Raw genomic sequence first — 16,937 nt, 5'->3', positions numbered from 1 at the left:
AGCTAAAGATTATTCGTCAAACTTTAACCAAGATTTTTCCTTTTTCGTATTTTTCCCCCTTTTTACACCAATTTTTTCTTTACAAAACTTTTATTATGTCTTTCTTTTTGATTCAATCAAATCAAAAACAAAAAACAAAATATATAAATACTTGCAAAAATTGCACAAACCGAATTTAATGTAACTGAAAACTATCGAAAACAATATACCAATATAATACCGCAAGATACCGGCCATTTCACTCGCTTACGAGCAAGCCGAGAGCGATATTATGAAGCGTCAGCCGAGAGATCCGTACCGCGACAACTTGGTAAACCGCAGGTCAGGACAAATCATTAACGATAAGGAATTTAAATACAAAAATACAAAAAATACCAAAACCAAAAAATTTCTTAAGAATATTACGTTTAGTTGTTTAGTTGAACAAATTTTAGATAAATGAAAACAAAACATGCAACCCGCATTTCTTCTTTTATGAACATGTTTCGAATTTGACATTTGACCTTCGTTTGACCTTTGTTTGAGTTGTGTGTGTGCGTGTGACAACCGTTACCCAATGTCCAAAACCTAACCAACCTCGAGTCCAACCAAACAATTTGGCCAACTATCTGAAGAATATTTCTGAGAAAAACACACACGAAATTTTGGTGTTGATCGAAAAAGAAGGAACTGAAGTTCGGCTAGTCGAATTTTCAATAATCTTGCAGATTGATATATGAGTTGGGCAGTTATAGGGTATGAGATATAGAACTAGATTTCAACTAAAGTTAGGTCAACTTGAATGAAGATCTGTAAAAACTGTCCAAAGAACTTTAGATAGAGTGCTACCGTATAATAAATCTGAAAACCTGAATATGAAGAGATAATATGTATAACGGAAGTATCCAATCAGGAATATATAGTCTAATGAAGTTAAAGATTTCAAGATCGTCGGGATCGGAGGTATATAGATGTATGTAGATAGGTTAAAGTAAATAGATCTAAGAATATAGCTTAGATAGGGCAACTTTATGGAATCATAAGGGTATATAGAAATTATCCTCTGCAAGACTATTGTCGAAATAATGTGTTTGTTGGTTTTGCTGATGCATTTATTGCTTTAAGCATTTCGATGTTTTAGTTTGTTAAATTTTCCTTTCTCAAATCTCAAAGTTTTTGAACACTCTTCAAAGATATTACATATATACAAAATATATATATATACATCTTTTATAATTTGGATTTCGTTCTTTGAGCTCTTAATGTGGAATGAAAACAAATTTAATTTGTTCACTCAAAATTTCGTTTGTGTTTACAAAATTCTAAAAAGAAAAACTTTTAAAAAACTTTACAATATATGAAAATTTGTTAACTGTTATTCGTTGATTTTCACAAAATTCACAAGTTTTCCCATTTTCATGTGTGTTAAATGTTTTTGGAAAATCCGTGTTTTGTTTTCTTTGGAAACTCTATAAACAATGTGCATCAATGTTTTGTGTGTTAGTCGCACAATCAATGATTTATCAATATATCATATTTATATCTATTAAGGGTTATCAGTTTGATAATACGCTTCTAGAACTTGTTCTGGGACATAGCTGCTGCATAGATAGCGCCCAAACACACACACACACACACACACACCGACACACACACACATGACATAACTTCAACTGAATACTTAGACAACAAAATAAAACAGACAATAAAGCGAAGCTTTTCTGCCGTTACTCTTAGCCCAGTTAGTGCGTTCCATATATAATATATATATGTATATATAAAGAGTAGATGAGTCGACTAAATACCTCATATATATACATATATATAAACCAAGCTTCTGTTGCGTTCTACCTAGTTAAACACACATACATATATAGCCACCATATAGCCAAGTCTGTTGCCGCAATGTCCTCGCAGTAAGTCTCTATGTGGGCTCGTTCTCTAACCAACAACAAATGGACTTTACTTCGTCTGGTTTTTTTTTTTCTTATAATATTTATTTGTAAGTCTATGTATAACTTATTTGTTTATCTATAAGTTGTTTTTTTTTTGTTCTATGTTTTTTTTTTTTTGTCCTTCAGAAACTTGTTTAAGCGTAAGTAAAAGCAAAAAAAAAAGAGGAAGCAAAAAACTTTAGCTGCATTTTGCTTTTATAGTTTTGGATACAGCTCGCTACTTGCATGTGTTCTAGCACCCAAATACCCTGTAATATGTGTGCATAGTCTGTGTCTAGCTGCATGTTTTAGCACCAACAAAACGTAGAACTTAACCATAAGAACTTTGCTTTTCACCTGAACAAAAACCAAAAGCAAACAAAGAAAACGATTCTTTGCGCTCTCACGCTTAACTAAAAACGCGCTTTACTAATAAACATTAAAGAAACAACAACAAAAAAATGCAAAATCCAATATATATCTAACAATACATAATACAATCCACGCTATATTCTGTAAAGTCAAACACAAACAATCTCATTCATTTGCTTCAAAGTAACAAAAAAAAAAGAAGTAATTTATTTTTAAGAGCTTAAAGGTAAAATGGCATTCTCTATACAGTTACTAACTCTGAATATCTGAATTGCATACCAAAATTATATATCCTATGGAGAAATATGATATGCTATGAGCTTATGGGTTGCTCAAGGTTTTTAACAATATTTACAAAAAAAGAAAAAAATATTTATTTTTTTTATATATATATATTTTTTTTAAATAAATTTAACATTTCGTTAAATATAAATTTTTAAAAAATCAAGAAAAAAATATTTTCATATATTTTATTTTTAAGTATTAAATAATTTTTTATTTAAAATTATATTCAATAAAAAATTTTTAAAATTCGTTTTAAATTAAAATTTTTGTTAATTTGAATTTAAAATCAAATTTTTGTTAATTTGATTTTAAAATCAAATTTTTGTTAATTTGAATTTAAAATCAAATTTTTGTTAATTTGAATTTAAAATCAAATTTTTGTTAATTTTCTCCAACGCACAAAAACCTTGAGCAATTGCTAGCTATAATGCCTGATCTTTAATGCTCCCTAAGACCTAAGTCTTACAACCTAAAACTAAAACTAAAAAAAATTAAAAAAAAAATACCATCAACAACTCCACACAAAATTTGAATGAAAAATACAAATATTTTCACATTTTTTAACTTGTTCAATTTTGTTTGCCTTTCGTTTCGTTTGCTTGTTACGCGACCCTTGTAAAATCCAGATTGATTTCCATGGCCTATGGACAAATTGGCATGATCCAGGCAGCAGCCGGTTTCTTTGTCTACTTTGTGATTATGGCTGAGAACGGTTTCCTGCCCATGAAACTGTTTGGCATTCGTAAGATGTGGGACTCCAAGGCCGTCAACGATCTAACTGACTCCTATGGTCAGGAATGGGTGAGTAGATCTATGAATATTGTATGATTGACGGACTAAAGCATAGTATGGGATTGTAGTATGAGTTTGATGATGATATTATCTCTTCTCAATCTTCTCTCAATCACCTAAAACCTAAAAGAGTTGGGTTCTGCGGTGTTTAGGCTACCTAACGTTAGGTGGCGCTTTGAGCAGTCAGTCAATCAGCATTTAGCTAGCCTATCTTAAATGATTTTATTGATAATTTTGATTACTAACATTTCTGTCATCCCCCTCGATCTTGATCAGACTTATCGCGATCGCAAGACCTTGGAATACACCTGCCACACCGCGTTCTTCATTTCGATTGTTGTGGTACAGTGGGCCGATTTGATCATTTGCAAGACGCGTCGCAACTCCATATTCCACCAGGGCATGCGCAACTGGGCCCTCAACTTTGGCCTCGTCTTCGAAACGGTGCTGGCTGCCTTCCTCTCCTACTGCCCCGGCATGGACAAGGGTCTGCGCATGTATCCCCTGAAGTGAGTGAATGCACACTATGAAAAGCCAAAATGCATATGCTAAACTGATATTTATTTTTTTGTTTTGTTTATAGACTCGTCTGGTGGTTCCCAGCCATTCCATTCATGTTGGCCATCTTTGTGTATGATGAGACTCGTCGTTTCTATTTGCGTCGCAACCCCGGCGGCTGGTTGGAGCAGGAGACATACTATTAAACACTCACACATATACATATACACGGACACACACACACACACAGAATCCACACACACACACACACACCCGCAGCAAAGGCAACAAATAGTAATTGTTTATTTAACACAACAACAACAACAGCAACAACAACAGCAACAATCGCAACTTGCAACCAACAGCGAAACACACACAACTCTGTGCAACAAAAGCTATAAAAAGAAACATATTGCAATATGTTTGAAATTTTAATTTAATTATTTAAAGTAAACAAAAAAATACAAAAAAAAAAAAAACAAACAAAAACAAAATGCAAGCGATAATTATTTTAAACATTTAAGTACATTTAAATTATAAATTAAAGCTAAAAATAAGATTTAAATAAAAACAAATAAAGTAAAAACTACAACAAAACGAACAACAAACAACTTTCGACAACAACAACAACAGCAACTGCAACTGCAACCAGCAACAACAACAATAACCTAACAAGTTTTTAGTAAAATTATTTAATAAAAACCAGCAAAAAAGTAAAAAAAAAACCAATGCTAAATAAATAAAAATATTTAAGAGAAATGAAATTGCGCCTGGAAACCGAAGCAAAGCAAAGCTAAAGCGCAACTAATATAATATATAAACATACTCTACAAAACATATACCAACACACACACACTAACACACACAGACACACACCACGCATGAAGAGACAAATTATATAAGAAGTTTAGAGAAATTAATAAAAAAAAAAGAAAAACCGAAAATTTTGACAAAAAAAGAACGAAACAAAACAAATGAATAAATTAGCGTAGTTACAAAATAAGCAAAGATACAACAACAACTCGTGGAAAATTTTGTGGGGCAAGCGGTCAAAGCGAATGCATAAATAAATAAATGAATAAAGAAGGAGAAAAACAAAAACCAAACACAATTAATATAATTGTTTATATATATACAAACCAACCACACACACACACATATATTATATGGAAATTTGATTATATAAATGGAGCTATAAAAAAAAAAACTCTCGGCGCTGGGTAACGGAATAACGGCACGCTGGGTAACGGAATAACGGCACGTGGCATGCCAAGCCAGGCTCTGGCCACAGGGTATCTGGCAGTCGATCAGCGATAGAGCGAAATACAATTTGTTATATGTGAAGTAAAAGTTTATAAAAAATAAAAACACAACAAAAACTAAATGAATAAATAAAAATAAATTAAATATTTATGCTTTGTGTGCATTTTAAGCGCCCCCCCCCTCCAAAACACGACGAAAATAACAACAAATGGCAAACCCAACTAAATCTCACACTAACACACACAGCGCCACGCCCACAAATTTGAATGTTTGTAACGTGTTAACACGGCACAGCCTAAAAACAACAAAAAACTAATACGAAACAAAATGGCGGCACGCCCAAGGCAGTAGCAGTATAACAGTATTGTGTTTCATTTATCGTTTTCAATTCTCTCTCGTATAACTAACGCTTAACACACACAAACACACACACACACACAGTTGGGGTGCGACTTTGGCTAATTGCCAAACTGTGAAAAAGAAAATCTGCTGAATGGATGTTCAGCAAATTCAGTTAACAGTCAATCGATCAGTCACACCCCGAAATATAGAAATTCATTGACTGCCTCTGTGGAAAGCCAGCAAAATTTCGACTCATTGAAAAATTTGTTAAATAAATGTGCGAAGCATTTTCTACAAATCGATCGATCAGTCCGTTAGGCAGTCAGCCAATCACATAAAAAAGAGAAACAATACGCCGCTGCTTTTTCAACTAGTTTTTTGATTTGTTTAATACAAAAAAGAACAACACACACAAGAAAAAAAAAGAAAAGTTTTTTGTTTAATGATTTCCAATGGGAAATTCATGGCATGTTAGTTATGACAAACGAAACAAAATTATTATTAGTTGTTAACAAATTATATTGATTAATAATAATAATAATAAAGATAATAACAATGCATATTGTTGTTGATGTGAAACGAAAATGAAAACAAAAAACATATAAAAATTCATAACTCCAACAAAAAGTATTTATAAAAATTCTATGAAAATAAAAACATATACCTTGGATCGAATAGCAACAAGCAGTTATGGCATAACATTTGCATACGATATAATATGTAACAACAACAACAACAAAACAAAAACAAAAAATTGATAAACATGAGAGTAAACATTTTTAATTTTTTGTTCTTTCGCCCTCCGCTGTAAATGTATTTGTAGATTTAAACAATGATTAAAATAAAAAACTACATAAATAAAACTTAAAAAAAAAAAAAAACGAAATTGTATTTCATTTATTAACAAAGTTAAGAGTAAATCGCGGGAGAGAGTGAGAGAAACGGAGCGAGCGCAGCAACAGCTTGCACGCCCATTGGTCGGGCAGCCAATTGATCCCGCTATGTTGAACGTGAGTGAGTGAGTGAGGTGTGCGTGCTCTTCAACGTAAATGTGTGCGTGAATTCGTCCGCTTAGCACAGAAGACGATGTGGCTGGGCGAATCAGTCTGTGCGCGTCTGCCCAGTAGATCAGTCGCAGGGGAGCGTAGTTATGTTGTCTACATGTTTGTGTGTGTGTGTGTGTGTGTGTGTGTATGCATATGTGTAGCGCTGTGATTTACTACTTTAACAGTGTGGTCTAGTATTGCACAGTAACAAAGAGGAAATAGGAATGAGGGAGATAGCTTGATAAAGTCACAGCATTGTACTCATTTGCTAACACACACGTTAATATAAATACATCTATATTCGGCCTAACTGACCGTTATCCTTTTGCTCTCTGATTTCAAGTGCCTGCAGATGCAATATGAATTTTACACTGCACTTGTAACAAAATATTCTTGTGGATATTTATTATAAATTAAATTAAATATGTTACATTGAGTAGAGTATACCATGTATTTTTAAAATTGATTACAATATATTTTCATTATAATTATAATTACTAATATATACCGATGTCTTATTAGGAAAGGGCATTCAGTATTCACTGCGCTGGCCAAGGTTTTTTCTTTAAATTTTTGTTTCCCTTTGCTTTTTGTTGCTGCTGTCCTTTTTCTGAATTTGTTTGCAAAGGGTCGCTTGGGTCTTATTAATTTCCGTTTTGCTTATTTATTTTGATGATGTTTCGCGGGTGTTTTCATTTTTTTTTTATTTTGGGTACAGTTGAGAAATTGCGTCAACCCAAAAACCTTAAAAAAAAGGTGTGCTCGTATTTAATAAGTGTCTGTAGCTATGATAATTACAGTTAAGCAGACAGCAAGTACAATGCTTTAAAGCTTTGTAGTATTTGAGAGATAACTGTTTTAGATAAGGCTAATATCTATTGACATGGAGGCGCAATATTTTGTATGTTTTATGAGACGGAAATTATGGTTATTAACAAAGAATGGGCATTTTTATAATTCACAAAAAATTTTTATAGCCAGTGAGTAGAGAAAAGATGATTTATCTACAGAAAATTATATCCTAAAAATTTTCTGAAATTTAAATAATATATAGTCTAGAGAATAATAGACTCAGTATAATTAAAGCAAAAATAAATTACCAGAAAGCCGTTTTATTCGTCAACTGAAACTCTCGAATTCGCTTCATTAGCAAGTTACATGCAAAACTGCATATGCTGCAGTGGCGTAGCGCACACGCGAAATACGAAAAGGAACAAGACCTCTTTTCCAATAGACTTAACACGGGCGTCAAAAACTTGCGAGCTTGCTTGCCTAAGAAGCGGGAGGGGGAGGCGTCTGCTCAAGCCAGCCTCCCATTCCACATGTTGGCGTGACGGCCCACACACGCACACAATGCGCCGCGAAGGCAGCTGCATTGGGAGAGCGCACTAATAGAGAGTGGGCAGCATAGAGTGAGAGAGAGAGAGAGAGAGAGAGAGAGCGAGAGCAAAGTGCTGTTATCGCTGCGCGTGTTCCATTGCCAAAACGTTTCTTATCCTGTGCGCCTGTGTTTTGTTCGGCGTTTTGTTATCTATGGCCGCGTTTCATGTTCAGCCATTTGTAACATTCGTCGTTCTGCGCCCCGAAGCCGCGCTCGTTTTCGTTTTCATCTTCGGCTACAGCAGTCGGCCAGTGGGTTATTCGGCCTGTGGTGTTCGGGTCGGCAGCGACAGCGATAGCGACAGTCTTTCATTATCCGGTGCACGAGCGTGTCACGTTTTCGCATGATACGCAACGAACGACGCAGCCCAAAACAACAACAACAATAACAACCATTAGAAACAACAATAATAACAACAACAGTGAATGATAAAAGCCGTTAGCTGCGCTTCTACTATTTTTAGTAGTGCCAAACGCTGCGAGTGTTATACTATTTTTACTACAAGTGAGAAAAGTTACACGCACACACACACACACACACACGCAGACATACCGTTAAAAATAATAACAACAAAAGAGCTTTGAGCAAATTTTGATTGGTTCAATTTCGGGCATACGTTTGGTCAAGTGTTTGTGCGTGCTTGCGTGCGACGACAACAGCAACAGCAACAACAACAACAACAACAACTGCAACAGTGTGTGCAACCAAAACTAGGCTAAACAGCCTTTGCATACTTTTGGGCGCAAGCATAAGCCCAGGACACACACGCAGCGCGAGAGCGAGAGAGATAGCGAGAGCGTGAGGCAGGAGAAGAGCTCGCAGGTCGCCGACATTTGAACCTGCTGACCGGCAGGCAGGCAATCTATGTTCTCTTTGTTATTGTTGTTGTTGTAGTCCTGTCTACAATTCATATATGTATGTATATATATATATATATATATACCATACATATATATACATATATGTATAACTGCGCTTCTTTTTTGGCAAACGTGAGATGAAAAATGTGCAATAACACGTCAGCAGCAGCCGCCGCAGCAATAGCATCAGCAACAATAACAACAACCACTAGACTCAAGTGAAACAGACGCGAACACGAAAACGAAAGAAAAAACAAGATTTCAGCTTGCTTCGACGGTGCAGTTCAACAGCCCCCGGGGCTCAGAAAAAATAAAAACGCCAATTTCGTCTATTTTTTTTTTTTGGCCAACTCTGCGGCCGAGGCTGCAGCTGGTCCGTCGTCCCGGCTACTCGTGCGTGTGTATCCTGCAGCAGCAGCAGCAGCAGCAGCAGCAGCAGCAGCAGCAGCAGCAGCAGCATCAGAATTTGTGTCAGCAGCAGCAGCAGCAGCCACTTCTGCAGCAGGTCGTGTGGCGCCTCAATGCTCACTAGCCGGTAATTTATGCAACTCTCTATGCAGACAGCTACTTGCAGCAGCCACTTGCAACTGTTCGCGGCGCCAGCATTGACAAAAAAAAGAAGAGAAATGAAAAATGAGCATAAAAGAACGCAGCTAAAAAGCCCATTACGCATACGCCCGGGCTTACCTTGACAACGGCTGCGGCTTCTGTTGAGCTGTAGCGAGCGCGTGACAGTTGCTAGTTTGTTGTTCTTAGATACCCTGTCATCTATGCTAAGTGTTTTAGAATGGGGTATATACACATTGAAGTTCATTTGGCAATCGATAAATATCGCTTGGTTCCTTTGTTTTACTATTAAGCGGAATATTTATTATGAGATATCAATGCACTTGGAATTTGTTGAGATCTATATCACTCTCATCAGAATTATCGATAGGTTTGTGAGTGATTGTGATACTCGAAAGTTTTGTGCTTGTATACAGAAAGATCTATCAAGGTTATTGATAGGTTGTGAGTTACAAACAAGATATGCTAAGTCGATATATATCGATTGCGATAAAAATGAAAATAATCTAATTTTTAATAAATCTACTAAGATAATATATATATAGATCGATGAAAATAATCCATTTTCGACTATTGGTAGTACGAAAATCCATTTAACAATATATCTGACAGAGGAAATCGATAGATATGGCTCTTTTGCTTATTAATTAATGGGAGTTTTGAATATTTAGTGCACAAGAGTCAGTTTATAATATTTTTCGGATTAAATATATATTTTAATATTAAATATATTACACCCATTGTAATGAAGGTAGCTCAGTTAGCAGATTTATACTTTGTATTACATTATCCAAGCAGATCGCATCATCATTTCCAGCGTATGTCTTAGTCGTTCACACTCCTCTCAAGCATACTCATTTGAGTGTTTTTTGTTATTATTGTTATTTTTGTTGCCTTGCGTTTTGCGTTTTGCTATCGATTAAGCTTTAGTCGCTGCTCTGGGCCGTTTTCTTGCTCTTCTTTGTATTTTTGACTTTGTCTGGCGCTTTGTCATGTGTTTTTCATTTTATTTTTATTTTTATTTTTATTTTTATTTTATTTATTGTATTTTTTTTTTTTTTGCTGTTTGTCTTTGTGAATGCAGCACGCACCACATTGTCTTCAGCTGCCCTTTGTGGCACCTAATCGTTGCCACACACAGACACACACACACACATACATACAGCTGCGAGACAATGCAACAGACAATGAAGTTGCATAGAGTCCAGGACTCTGTGGCAGGTGAGGTGAGGTGAGACGCGGCGCTCGGCGCAGCTGTTCGCCACTTGAGTTCCGTTTGGCTTGGCTTTTTATTCCGTTTCCGGCATGCCCTACACTTTTCATTATTGTTTAATTTCCCTCTTTCTCTCTCTCTCTCTCTCTCTCTCTCTCTCTCTCTTATTTTTCACTGCCCTTGCTTAACGCTCCTCCCCCGCCTTCCCTGTGGCTCTTTTTGTCAATATAAATACGCATATCAGTCAAATTGTCTGTCGTTTCGTTTGTCACTCAGACATTTGCCTCGCTCAATTTTTATATTGAGCACACGACTCGTGCACTGCGAGAAAAAACCGAGTAACTTTTAAACCTTTGCATGTTTTAGTATTTTCTAAATCAATTTGTGTTAACATTTGTGTGGAGTATTCGCATATGAATATGGAAAATCTTTTTAGAGGACCAACTGAGAGTGGAGCTTCTATGGAGTAGAATTGTTAACTAGTTTCCTAATATTCTCTATATATCTTCAAATAAGAGTATTCAAATACCAAAAAAACTAATATTCATTAAGAATATACATATTTCTAAAATGTGTAGACGGTGGTATTAAATTATGTTTTAGATAAAGCGTTTTTGATAAAGACATTCGGGACTACAATATTACCTTGTTTATAGCGTACGTCCGACTAAAATTCATAGCTAGCTAAGCTCAAACGAACGACTGATGCCAAAATACACTTCAAGATCTTTAGAATTCTTGTTAGATTTTCCATCTTAAGGCCAAACTGAAGTAAACACAAAAGAAAGCCAACTCATAGTGAACTACCCTTCGGATACGGCTCCCTTTTTCGCTCAGTGTAGCAGGTCGAGTGCGCGTACTCATATCGGCAAGTTCATTCATTGCGAGCGCTTTGTTTCAATTTGTTTGGTATTTAACTATTCAAATGCTCGACTCATTCTCGATTCTCAATTGTGCGTCGCTCGCTTCGGCTATTATAGTCCGAGCAGGTGAGGAGGTGAAGGGGACTGGCCGAGTGGGCGACCAACGGGACAGAGAAAAGTTATCTAAAGTCACACTCTCCTGGACTCTCACCTTTTCAATGGCCGGTGAATGCCAGTTCGATTGGCTGCCATCGCTTTATGGAAATTGTCGCACAATTGGCCAGGACAATGCCTGAAAGCCGGGCTGACTGACATTTGCAATTGCCTGCGGTCTGGATCGATGACGATTACGACCATTAACTGGCCATCGTGCTCAAGTGCCATAAAGTTCTTAGCTGGGAAAGAACTGTATGTTGGCTTTAATTTGTTTAAAATGTCAGCCAGAAATGATTCGGCTCGCCTACAGCAATCGATAACTGTTTATTTTTTAATTGGGTTCAAGTTGAGGGCTCAATACTGAGAAGTCTATTTGACTGAGAGAGAGAGAGAGAGAAATGTCCAAGAAAATTATTTGCAATTTGAATTTTTTATGATTCCTGGGGATGTTACCTTTGTGGAGCACCTATACCGAATGAAAGAAAAAGCTTAATGCATTACTAAATTTATGTTTAAATTTTATGGGTTTATAGGTCTTATCATCATTGCCTTGAATGAAGAATTTCATTTGAATTTTCTTGATAAAACTTGAAGTAAAATATCTAAAATTCACTTTTACTTGAATATATATACAGATTGATATATCTATATCTATATCAAATAGAAGAGTTTTCTAATATATTGATATACTGAACCTGATATGCACTCGCATTCATTATATTCAGTAAATTTCATTAAGCAATTCCAATTAGACGAAAATTTATGCAACAATTAAGTTGCCAATTAAGTTGTCAGACCCATAAAAGCTGAGGAAAAACAGACCTAGTGCTTATGCATTAGTGTGTGTGTGTGTGAATGCGTATGTGTTTATGTGTGCGTACCATGTTTGTTGTGTAGGTAAAGCTTAAAGCGGCCTACAGTTCGGGAGGTATTGCACATTCAAGTCAGGCTCTGCCGAATAAATCCTACTTGCCTTTTAATTGATTTAAGTCTTAGTAAGCCCAGACTCCGAGAGCCGCAATCAAATTTTGTGGTTGCTTGAGTTTAGGGCTTTTAACAAGTTTCAGCCGCCAAGCAGCAGCTTCAGCTATAAATAGAAAATGGAATAAACACACACACATATTGTATATACATATATATATATATTTGTCATCTGCGGCTTAGCGCCTTAAATGCTTAAAGCGGAACACTTTGGTGCTAAAAGCTTTGCACTTCAATTCTTAATGTGGCAAGAGCCCCACACGTGGCCATCGTCGTCGACATGGCCATGGCCAAGCCGTAGCTAAATGCTCGCTTCTTGTGCATATGCAGCATAGACACGCCCCGTTGGGCGGCAGAGTGAGAGGGAGAGAGAGAGAGATGACAGCAATAAACGAGACTTAGCTCATGTTTGATGCAAGTGCTGCAGCTTCAGCTTCAGCTGCTAGCTGGGCCAACGTGGCGTATGAGCAACCGCCAATGGCCGAGCGCAAGACGAGAGCTGCAAGCTCGTTCCGCTTGCAGTTGCAACTCCAGCAGGAGCAGCCAAAAGTATGAAAATAAACTGCATTCGGTGCATTCAAGAGCTGCAAAGCTAATCAAAATTCTGACAGTGAAATATCACACACGTTGCACGCTCACAGAGTCATTTCTATGCCAAATGTGTGTGGGCCGAAATTGCGCATACGCCTCGTAAAAATTGGCATGAAAACTCTGCTGGGCATTTGATTAAAGCGCAGAAGCCATAAAACACACAAAATATGATGAGAAAAATATGAGGATTTGCTTTAAGCCAAACGTCAAGGCGGCTCAGAAAGGCCAAGCCAAGAAGTGAAATAACCGAAGAGTGAATACGGTAACTAAATGGCAATAGGATTTACCATAATGTTATTCATAATTATAAATGGTTGTTCTCTTATCTATATAACTGTTTGATTGATTGCTGAATAAACTCAATGACAGATTGATAATCATTTAGGTATTATTTATATAAATGAGCTAGTAGTCTGTATTATTTATATTTATGTTAGCCGTTTAACATTTCTGCCTACTTTTTGATTGTATTTATGAATGATTGACTAACGATGAATACAGATGATCAATGAGGGAGTATTTATAACGATTAACTATTATAGATTGATGGACTGAAATGATCTCTAGATGAGCAGCAACTCAAGCGCAAACGAAGTTTTCTAACAGTGACTTAACATTATCAATAAAAAAAAAAAATAATAATAATGAATGCCGATTTAAAGTTTTAGCAATTGTTCAATTGATCGATTGATTAAGTACCAATCCTAAGAAAATACAAAAGAATTTTTCAGAAATTTTAACTTTAATTGATTTACCGAATTATTAAACCATATTCAATTAAAAGCAAATTCTATTGGCTTCAGAAAGAAAAACTTTTGGTATTTAATTTAAGCCCATGAGAATTTCACTTTGATTGAAAAGCTCATTTGAATTGGAAAATGGTTATGGACTTAAGCATCCACTCCATTGGTCAATTTCGAAGAGAGAAAACAAATCGATTTGTATTTATAAATAAAAGTAGAGAACAGGAAATAAATTTCAGAAAATTTAAGGACGCTCAGCTTGTTGGCCTAGTTTATTATATATTGACATCATTGGGAGTATGTTTATGATATGACATATAAAACTCTATAGCAGAGGAGGGGGGCAGGGAGTATTTGTTGTTTTGGTTTATGGGGCACATATATCGTGACTGTATTAGATTAGCGCCCAGGGGAAGTGTATATAAAAAAGGGACAATCGCACGCTGATGATTCCTCGTAAAGTTCTACAAGGCAGGCAATTAAATTCGGGCCGATGATGAAAGCAGCTGTAAATAAAAGGAAAAATAAAAGGAAAGCGGAAAAATTAAAAGCATGAAAATCCCATAAAGTCAGGGCCCAAAAGGCGACGAGGGCCAAACTCAAAGTCGAAGCCAAACAAAAGATAAATTTCGTTGGCCGTGAAATGAACAAGCCATGAAGATACGAGCCATCCCGATTGAAAGATATAATATCTGGAATCAGCATTGACACGCACCAGGTGCTGGGCCCACATTTTGTCACCTTTCAGTCAGAGTGCGGGGGAGGCTAAGGGCGGAATGTCAATGAGAAAACCTTTAATTTTCTTGTCCCTCTGCGAGGTGTGCTCGAGTCATAATCACAAGCTCAACAGAGTCGAGTTATTAAGACAAAGCAATAATTAGGAAACGTCCCTCTCTCTCTCTCTCTCTCTCTCTCCATCTCTCTCACTCTCTGTGTGTGCTCTCTGTCAACCGGAAAATTCACTCAATGCGCACACAAAGGCAAAGGAAATGATAATTTTCCGCCCAACAGGCACACACACACACACATACACATACACACATGAGCAGTCAAAAATTTCCAGCAAACCTTACCGAAGTTCTGTGTCTTAAAGCCGCCTGCTCACTTTAATTGTCAAGAAATTTCCTTAAATACTTTATATGAACTTTGCGCTCGACGTGCTTAATTTACATGATGGCGACAGCCTGACAGAGACATAACTTGTAAATACCCTAGACGAGGCGATAGCCCATGTGGGGTATGATGAGTGCAAAAGGATAAAATTAAAATTTAATACTAAATTGAAGAGTCTACCAAAAAAATATGTATATATTTACACATTGAAGGAGCTTATATAGGTCATAAATATATAAATATTTTCTAGCCACTCACTTCTCCTGAATAGATAAATAAAAGTTCAAAAGTACATACATGGCAGATTCTACTAATTTCCCACCACACAACAACTAGATCTAGATTTTCAAAATACTCCAGACCCTAATATATACTTCACTATGTTATTGAAATGCATATTACATCAGTTTTCTAAGTACAGCTCGAGAGCCACAAAATCTAGCCGATTGAATTGAATACCTCATTCCTCATCAAGTCATTTCTTGACCATTTCTATTCATCAATGAGTTCAGTATGTATTTACTCTTCGTGAGGGAACCACTCTCGCCCCTCTCCGTATCCTCCCTTTTCAGCAACGAGCTGTCCATTTTAATGAGCCGTCTAATGGACTGCATTTGATATGAGCTATTTGGCAAAGGATAGATATGATTGAATTTATTTCGAGATATTTCGCATAAATTATGCTTTTATATGTAGCTCACCCACTGGACAATCTATCAATGCAATTCAATCAGGAAAATGCTTCGAGTCAACTCTGGGCGAGTTCTGAGAATATTCTAGTCAAGTATTCCTTAAGAGGATATTTTATTTGAATTTCTAAAGCAGAGAATGCAAATGAAATAAATTTTCGCTTGAATAGATGCCAGAAATTTTGCACCCGATTCGTGGAGCTCATGTAAAATTCACAATAAAATGTGCTGAACAAAAACATATTAAAGTGAGTTTGTTTTAAGTTTATGTTTGGGAAGACTACAATAGATATATGTACATATATGCATATGTATATTACGTAGCTTCTATGCTGCTGGCACATTCTTAGCTTGCTTTTGTCTATCGCAAGGGTGGCTACCCCCAACCCATACACAATGTACGTAATGCTGTAGGTATTTCGGAGCTCACATGCGCTCATAATGACGTTGACGTGGATGATAACCTAATAATGTTGATGTTGATGTTGATGTTCCTGTGTGATTTTTGGTTAGCTTCTGTAAACACATTGCAAAGACGGCCAAATGGCTGTACAGCAACGAGTACGGCAAGGATGCGCTATGGCAACAGCCGGATTTTCGACTAGAAAATACCTTAACCCTGACAAATGAGTTGGGTTAAAAGCATTCTGGTTAGGGAATGAGTACCTATTTATCAAATTGTTATTACTGTACTTCTGAAAGCTTTCAAGCGAAGGTACGGTGGCTGTAGCACAATTTGTGAATGTAGTATGAGCATCTGCATTGTAAATAGGGAGAGCTATGCTTATAGATATCGGAATTTTGTGGATGAAACAAACAAATCGATATTTATCGATATGCCGAAAATGTAGGAGTATGTTAATAACTCAAGGGCATTTGATATTGGCAGATCTTGAAGTGAATAATCGGTACATGGGACTAGATCAATAAAGAAAAAATCACCATGGGGTATAAGATTCAGCTAGCGTCTGGTGTAAAGTTCACCAAGTTCTGTGGAAGTGGGAAACTTATCTATAAATCCATTTATTTAGTAAACGTTTATGGTTTATAGGTAATCTTTATATATATTACTAGGTGTTTAGTTGTTGTAGTCTTATAGTAATCGAGTTATTTTTTACGAATCTATCGATATTATTAATGTGATATGTATATTGATAATTTAGTTTCTAAAGCTCAAATTCCTTAACAAATACAGATACACAGCTCTCTCTCTCTCTCTCTCTCTCTCTCTCTTTCTCTCTCTCTCTCTCTCTCTCTCTCTTTCTCTCT

The 16,937-nt window shown here is 36.2% G+C and overlaps 2 protein-coding genes across 13 annotated transcripts in view; both read left to right on the top strand.

Moving 5' to 3' along the window:
- Nucleotides 1-6,129, top strand: part of Atpalpha (sodium/potassium-transporting ATPase subunit alpha) — a 33,215-nt gene extending 27,086 nt beyond the window's left edge. For 7 of the 8 annotated variants that reach the window (XM_089256352.1, XM_018101219.3, XM_018101237.3 and 4 more), the window contains 3 exons: nt 3,197-3,371; nt 3,639-3,871; nt 3,946-6,129. In XM_089256352.1, the coding sequence (XP_089112478.1) occupies nt 3,197-3,371; nt 3,639-3,871; nt 3,946-4,066 (529 nt within the window). In that variant the 3' untranslated portion in view covers nt 4,067-6,129. Of the gene's footprint in view, nt 1-226; nt 322-3,196; nt 3,372-3,638; nt 3,872-3,945 lie in introns of all 8 variants that reach the window. The other variant, XM_018101227.3, reaches the window with a different exon arrangement.
- Nucleotides 6,130-8,191: 2,062 nt separating this feature from the next.
- Nucleotides 8,192-16,937, top strand: part of Calx (sodium/calcium exchanger 3) — a 55,896-nt gene continuing 47,150 nt past the window's right edge. For 3 of the 5 annotated variants that reach the window (XM_089256501.1, XM_089256500.1, XM_089256498.1), the window contains exons 1-2: nt 8,192-8,396; nt 8,890-9,287. The gene's annotated coding sequence lies outside the window, so the exon portion shown is untranslated. Of the gene's footprint in view, nt 8,397-8,889; nt 9,288-16,937 lie in introns of those variants that run through there. The other 2 variants (XM_089256502.1, XM_089256503.1) reach the window with 1 other exon arrangement.

Source organism: Drosophila navojoa, chromosome 2 (genome assembly GCF_054131105.1).
Source record: "Drosophila navojoa isolate 15081-1374.11 chromosome 2, UAZ_NAV_1.0, whole genome shotgun sequence".
Classification (NCBI taxonomy): Eukaryota; Metazoa; Arthropoda; class Insecta; order Diptera; family Drosophilidae; genus Drosophila; species Drosophila navojoa.
The sequence above is the reverse complement of the archived record's forward strand: the minus strand, read 5'-3'. Positions and strand labels throughout refer to the sequence as shown.